Below are 7822 nucleotides of genomic sequence, written 5' to 3' on the forward strand. Positions count from 1 at the left end.
GGCCGGTCGGTCGACCGTCGACGCCATTAGGCGTCTTAAATCGGTGACGGAAGGGGCGGAACGCCGAGGGGAGGTGGTGGTGGCGGTGTCGTTCGACATCGCCAACGCCTGCAACAGCCTCCCTCACAGCGTAATACGGGAGGCACTGGAATATTTCGAGGTGCCCCCGTATCTCGGGAGGCTGTTGAACGAGTATCTCTCCGATAGGTCGAGTACGAGGACGGGTCGGGGTCTCTAAAGAGGCGGAGCGTCGAGTGCGGTGTCCCTCAGGGCTCAAATGTGGGCCCAGATTTATGGGACATCGGCTACGACTGGGTCCTGCGGAGCGGTCTCCTCCCCGGAATGGTGCTAGTCTGCTATTGCGACGACACTTATGCACTATTTCGGGGACGGACTTTTCAGGCGGCTGCGCGGCTGGCGGAGGTGGGATCATCCCTCATTGTCAGCCGCATAGAGCGGTTGGGGCTTAGGGTACGCTTAAGCAAGACCGAAGCCCTGCTCTTCCGCGGACCCGGGAGGAGAGGACCCCCACCCGGAGCTCGACTCCTTATCGGAGAGACGGAGGTCAGGATGAGTCCGACGCTTAAATGTCTTGGGCTCATCCTGGACGGGAGGTGGACCTTCGGCCCACACTTCCAACAGCTGGGACCGAAGGTCGTGAGGGCGGCGTCAGCGCTGGGCCGGCTCCTGCCTAATATAGGAGGGCCCAGCGAAGCCTGCAGGCGGCTGTACTCCGGAGTCTGTCGGAGTATAGCCCTGTACGGTGCCCCAGTTTGGGCGGACTCCCTCACCGCTCGCAATAAGGCCCAGCTGCGAAGAGCGCAGCGGGTCATAGCGGTGAGGGTGATCAGGGGGTACCGTACGGTCTCCTGGGTGGCAGCTACTGCCCTGGCGGGAGACCCGCCGTGGGAGCTTGTTGCGACGGTCTTCGCCGAGTTGCACCTCCTCGTTTCAGAGAGGAGGTCGCGGGGCGAGGACTTGCAATGGGAGGAGCTCCGGCGGGTCCGAAGGCTAGGAGAGCAGTGGCTGTTGAGGAGGTGGGGTGAGGACCTGGCGCAGGCCCAGTACGGGCAACGTACTGCTCAGGCTCTGCGTCCAGTTCTTGCGGCGTGGATGCGCCGCAAGAGAAAGCCCCTCACCTTCCGCCTTGCACAGGTGCTCACCGGACACGGTTGTTTCGGTGCGTACTTGTGTAAGGTCGCCAGGAGAGAGCCAACGCCAGCCTGCCACGACTGTGGCGCTGCGGAGGACACGGCCCAGCACACCCTCGAGGTGTGCGATCGTTGGGTCGTGCAGCGTCACGATCTCGTGGCGGTGCTAGGTGCGGACCTCTCGCTCCCGAGCATGGTGCGCTGCATGCTCGAGAGCGATGAGGCCTGGCAGGCGGCGGTCTCTTTCTGTGAAACCGTCCTTTCACAGAAAGAGGCCGCGGAGCGGAACAGAGAGGATGACCCTTCCTCCGTTCCGCTCCGCCGGCGTAGGACGGGAGTGCGGAGGCGTCGCTATGCGAACCTCCAATAACTTCCGTCCCACGGGGCTCCGGGCCAGGATGGGTACCTGCCCGGCTTAGCTAGTCCCGGCGTCGAGGGGAACGCTTTAGTATGCCTAAGCGTTCCCTAACTTGGTGGAAGTCCGGTCCCTTGTGAGGTAGACCGGCCGGTCGTGGAGGGAGTCCTGTGGTAGACAGATCCAGGACATCCCTCCGTGTACGGCTGAAGGCAACCGCAGGTGGTTTTAGTGAGTAAGAGTCTCACATACCCCCGGGGTGCCTCAGCTTAACTGAGGCGCATACCCGACCCGGGGGACCCATGATGGGTTTCCCCTGCGCATCAAAAAAAAAAAAAAAAAAAAAAAAAAGGTTAGGTTAGGTTAGGTTAGGTTAGGTTAGGTTAGGTTAGGTTAGGTTAGGTTAGGTTAGGTTGGGGGGGGGCGATACCGGTCCTGGGGGCGATACCGGTCCGTCCACGTTCGTGTCCCTGGGCGCCTGGGTGCGCCGCTCCGCCCTTTACACGGGGTGAGGCACTCAGGATGGCTGAACGCCGGTCTTTCACTATCTTTCTCTTCTTTTTGGTAGCATACTCTTCGTTTGTATTTGTTTTGTTTTATTTATCCTCTCTTTCACCACCTTTTCTTCACTATCTTTCCTTTTTGTTGCACTCTTCTCTACACTATTGTTTGTTTGTGTGTGAAATTCAGTGAGTGATTGTGTGATGGATGGGCCTGTGGGCCCCGAACCCTAAGCTGGTGACGTCCGGTAACGGGGTGCATGGCGAGTCGGTGACTACGCACCTAGGATGTGGGGCAGAATCACCCCAAAATGATCAAATATGGAAGAGCGTATTTTGAAAAACACTCCCCGGGTGGGTCTTGGTGGTCCGGTGGACACCAGGGAATCCCACACCTCTTCGGAGGTCTGTCGGACGTATACGGGGCCGGCACAAAATGCGTTGGAGGGTGTGGAGGCCGCTGTGGCGGCGAGTGGTAGTGGTGGCGCGACTTCGGGCGAATGTTCGAAACCGGCGCTCCTAACCGCGCCGGTGGCGGATAAAGCAATGACGAATGATGACTCCAGACAAGCGGCTCGAACGCCGGTTGTACAGCTGGAGCGGATGCCGGATTTGGACCATGACTTGGCTATGACAACGGCGAGCGAGGGAGAGGGTGGTTCGCGTGTGGTGACGCCCGTGTCCACCAGGAAAAACCCTGGGTTTTTCTTTAAACCATGTAGTGGCAGCGACGAGAGCGGCAACGAGTCCGCCGCCTCTCGAAACACGGACAAGGACGCCGATGGGGCGAAAGATAGGTTCCGTCTCAAAAGACGTGGCAGTACGCTGGAAGACAGCCCGGAGAAGGAAAGAGGAGCGGTTCCCAAATCCTCCTCCAAACGTGGTAGAGGGAGGCCTCCCACGACTGGAATGTACGTTGGATTGGCAAAGGCCAAAAAAGACTATAATGACGAGGAAATGCGAGCTATACAGCTCGAGACTGAGAAGGAGATCCTAGAGTCTGGCAGGAGAATACCGCTGTTCCGCTCTGGCCGGCTGTCGGTTAACTCCTCTAACTCGGACGTGACTGTTGTGGAAGATCAGGAAGTTACGGCGGCTTCTGTAGGCGTCGTAATTACTGAAAGTCTGGGGGCCATTTCCAGCGTGGCCCGGAAGTCCAAAAACCTGAAGGGGACTTCTGTCGCTGCTCTCAATAAAGCGACCCAGGCCCTAAGCGAGGCTTTTTCGGCCATTATGAATCGGTCGGTATCGGACGAGACGAGAGCCCTTGAGGCGGCGAACGCACGCCTCTCAAGGGAACTCAACGAACTCAAGATAGAACTGGAGGCCGTCAAGCGCAGGCTCGCTGACGCCCAACCTCAGCCCGCTCCCGTCACTAAGGGAAAGGAGCTGGATGTGGAAGAGCTCTTACAGCGAGCGGTGCGCGAGGCGGTCGCAGTGACCAGTGCCCGGATTGACGCGCGGATAGAGGGTCTCGAGGCCCGACTCCTGCCGGAGCCACGCCTGAGGCCTCCTCTAGCCGCAGACCGGAAGCGTGATGAAGCCCGAGATGCAACACCAACAGCGTCAAAGGCGAAGGAGAGGACTCCAGAGCCGGAGCCCGCGGTGTCGACTCTGTCGCCTCCGCTCAATCCCGGACCGGCTCTGAAACAAAAGAGAAAGAAAGTTAAAAAGTCGGCCGCAGCTGTAGAAGCGGCAGCCGCGAGGCGCGACGCTGCCCCAACTACGGCGGCGCTGGGACCAAATCCGACCACACAATGGTCGGAAGTGGTCAGAAGAGGAGGAAAGGCACAGAAAAAGGAAGGGAATAAGGAGACGAAGAAAGGAAAGAAGAAGAAAAAGAAGAGAGGAAATCTCCGCACTCCAAAGTCCGCTGCGGTGGTAATAACGCTGCAGCCTGAGGCGGAAAAGCGAGGCATGACGTACAAAGACGTCATGGAGAAAGCCAAGCAACACCTCGATCTTGTTGCTTTAGAGGTCCCGCATCTTAAGTTTAAGCGGGCCGTTACCGGGGCTCGCATGTACGAGATACCCGGGACGGCCAGCAAAGAGAAGGCCGATACCCTCGCGAGGAAATTAAAGGAAGCTCTTGGAGAGGAAGATGTCCGCATTTCTCGGCCGCAGAAATGCGCCGAGTTGCGGATAGCAGGCCTAGACGACTCCGCCTCTGCGGCAGAAATCGCCGCGGCATTCGCAAGAACTGGTGGCTGCGCGGTCGATGACGTGAAGGTTGGCGAAATCCGGGTGGACCGGAGCGGACGCGGCACGGCCTGGGTAAAGTGCCCGGTCGAGACCGCCAAATTAGTGACGGCACCGAAGGCTAAATTATACGTCGGATGGACCGTGGTGCGCGCGACACTCTTGTCAGCGCGCATCATGAGGTGCTATCGGTGCCACGAAGCCGGACATACACGGACGACTTGTCCCTCCGAAACGGATCGCGGAGATCTTTGTTTCCGCTGTGGCCAGGCTGGCCACGCAATCAAGGAGTGCGGAAACCCTCCCCACTGCGCGGTTTGCACGGCCAACGGGAGGAAGGCGGACCATATTGTGGGGAGTAAACCCTGCAAGATACCGCAGAAGACCGGAAAGGGCTCCAAAAAGAGTCAGCCACCCAAGGCTGCCACACCATCTACGGCAGCCTCAGGAGCGGGAGCGGCACCCATGGACGCCCAATAACGGCTCCGATAAGGTTCTTGCAGGGGAACCTCAACCACAGCGCCCAAGCGCAGGATTTGTGGTCTCAAGAGGTCCTGAAGAGGTCGATCGACGTCGGTGTGATTGCCGAACCGTACCGGATCCTAGATAGGAGTGACTGGTTGGGCGACGCGGACTCGACGGTGGCATTGGTCTTCGGCCCGAAAATCGTGCCTCCGCCTTCCAGGAGCACGACTCGGGGCCATGGCTTCGTCGTCGCGGACTTGAGGGCCCTCACCGTTGTGGGGGTCTACTTTTCCCCGAACAGACCCATCGCCGAGTTCGAGGCGTTTCTCCTCCGGCTCACCACCTTTGTGAGCGGGGCAGCCAATCCCGTGGTCGTTGCCGGAGACTTCAACGCGAAGTCCACGCGTTGGGGATCCCCGGCCACGGACGCGAGAGGCAGAGCCATGGCGGACTGGCTGGCAACCACCGGCCTGATCGTGACCAACAGAGGTGCCGCTAGCACGTGCGTCCGGTGGCAAGGGGAATCGATTGTGGACCTGACATTAGTCAGTCCATCAATCGCTCGCCGAATGAGTGGCTGGAGAGTCCTTGAGGAGGTCGAGACCCTCTCGGACCACCTCTACATAGGCTTCGACATTGCCTCCACGTCGTCGGAAGCCGGTCGCCGAATTCCATCCGGTGGCGGCCCAAGGTGGTCCCTGAGACGTCTGGATCGAGACCTTCTCGAGGAGGCGGCGATTGTTGCGTCGATGTCCCCCCTCCCGTCGGATGACGTCGAGGAGTGTGCGGAGTGGCTGAACGAGGCGGCTCGCAACATATGCGACGCCTCGATGCCCCGTGCTGGACCGGTCGTGCCTCGGCGGCAGACCTATTGGTGGCGCCCGGAGCTAAAACAACTCCGGCTAGAGTGCGTGGCTGCCCGCCGCCGATTCCTGCGATATCGCCGACGGCGTAACAGGGTGGAGGCTGAGGAAGAGGCCATCCATGAGGGCTACCGCTCGGCGCGTCATGCTCTGCGTGAGGCGATTAAGGTGGCGAAGAAGGAGGCATGGGAGGAGTTCCTGAACACCTTGGAGCAGGACCCGTGGGGCAAGCCTTATAAATGGGTGAGGCAGAAGCTTCGCCCCGCTGCCCCACCGCTAACCCAGCACATGCAGCCGGATCTTCGTCGCTCTGTACTCTCGGCCCTATTTCCATCCAGGGCCGAGTGGTCTCCACCATCTATGCGACCACCTAGTGCGGAGTCTGACGACGAAGAGGAGGATGTGCCACCCGTGACGCCCGAAGAGCTAGCATCAGCCGTACACAGGATGAGCCTCAAAAACCGGGCTCCTGGACTGGACGGGGTCCCCGGTCGCGTCTGGGTGCTGGCCATAAAACACTTGGAGGCACAGGTGCTCGAGGTGTTCACCAAATGCCTGGTGCAGGGCCGAGTGCCGCGCCGGTGGAAGTCGGGCAAGCTGGTCTTGTTACGTAAAGACGGACGACCGGAGGATCAGCCGTCGGCTTACCGCCCTATCGTCCTTATCGACGAGATCTGTAAGACCCTGGAGAGGGTGATCGTGGGGCGCCTCAACCGCCATCTGGAAGGCGCCGGCCCGAACTTAAGCGATGCTCAGTTCGGGTTCAGATCTCGTCGGTCGACGATAGACGCGGTGGCGCGTGTGCGGCAGATTTCGGAGGAGGAAATTTCTCGGGGTGGAGTGGTGTTGGTTGTCTCGCTGGACATTTCCAATGCGTTCAACACTCTGCCCTGGGAGACAATAAAAGAAGGACTCCGATACCACCGAGTGCCGAGATATTTGCGTCGCACCATTGGCAATTATCTGTCAGAGCGCTCGGTGCAGTATCCAACAGAAGAAGACTGGGAAGAGCTGGAGATTGACTGTGGTGTCCCGCAGGGTTCGTCTCTCGGTCCGGGCCTATGGGACATAGGGTACGACTTCGTGCTCCGCGGCGCCAATCTTCCGGGCGTGGAGCTCGTTGCGTACGCGGATGACACGGCGGTCGTCTGCCGCGCCAAGTCTCATCGAGAGGCGAAAATCCTGGCAACAGCAGCAGTCGCTCAGGTTGTGAGGAGGATCCAGGCTCTGGGTCTGAAGGTGGCGCTGAACAAGTCGGAGGCCCTCTTGTTCCACGGGCCCAGAAACGCGCCTCCGCCGGGCCTGGAAGTCATAGTTAGCGGGACAAGGATCCAGGTTGGGTCCACAATGACCTACCTAGGTCTAGTTCTCGATAGTCGGTGGTCATTCAGGGAACATTTCCGCCGGCTATCCGAGAAAGTGAAGAGGTCCGCGGGTGCCCTTGCCTCGCTGCTCCCGAATCTCGGGGGCCCGAGTTTGGTTTGTCGGCGCCTCTACATGGGCGTTGTCCGTTCTATGACAATGTACGGGGCGCCGATATGGGCAGAGAGCCTGCTACCAGAGAACAGGCTGGCCCTGGGTCGGCTGCAGCGAGTGATGGCGACGCGCGCGGTTCGCGGGTACCGCACAATCTCCCGGGACGCGGCGTGCCTCCTCGCTGGCAGCGTCCCATGGGACCTCGATGCTCTTACCCTCGCCGATGTGTACTGGCGTGGCGCTGAAGTCCGCGCGGGGGGCAGCAACCCCCTACCGGACGCCGTCCGTCGGTGGAGGGATCGAGCCAAGGACGTGACGATTGAGCTCTGGGAGGAGAGACTCCTGGAGCCTCAAGTTAGCGTGGCGTTGGTGCTGGCCATGAGACCGGTACTGAGAGAGTGGTTGACCAGAAAGCACGGCGCGCTCTCGTTCCGACTCACGCAGGTGCTGACCGGGCACGGCTGCTTCGGCCGTTACCTGTGTGAGATCGCGAACCGAGAAGAGAGTACGCGCTGTCACCACTGTGACTGTGAAAGGGACACGGCGGAACACACAGTTTCTGCCTGTCCCGCCTGGACTGGACAACGGGCGGCCCTCACGGCCGCCATTGGATTTGACCTTTCGCTGCCTGCATTGGTTCGCGCCATGGTGGGCAGTGAACCTGGATGGACAGCGGTGCAGGACTTCTGCGAAGAGGTCATCGCCGCGAAGGAGGAGGCCGAGCGTGTGAGAGAGCTGGAGGCGCTCGACCCCCGCCGAAGAAGACGGCCGAGGCGACGACAGGTCATTGGTAATGACCACTTGCCGCCTTAG

At 60.2% G+C, this 7822-nt stretch overlaps 1 protein-coding gene across 1 annotated transcript; it reads left to right on the forward strand.

The window, feature by feature from the left end:
- Positions 1-342: 342 nt before the first annotated feature.
- On the forward strand, positions 343-7822 carry LOC121727161. Its single transcript, XM_042114838.1, has 3 exons — positions 343-1042; positions 2335-4643; positions 4709-7822. The coding sequence occupies exons 1-3, from the start codon at positions 343-345 to the stop codon at positions 7820-7822; spliced, it is 6123 nt and encodes a 2040-aa protein (XP_041970772.1).

This window comes from Aricia agestis, chromosome 5 (assembly GCF_905147365.1).
Source record: "Aricia agestis chromosome 5, ilAriAges1.1, whole genome shotgun sequence".
NCBI classification, from domain to species: domain Eukaryota; kingdom Metazoa; phylum Arthropoda; class Insecta; order Lepidoptera; family Lycaenidae; genus Aricia; species Aricia agestis.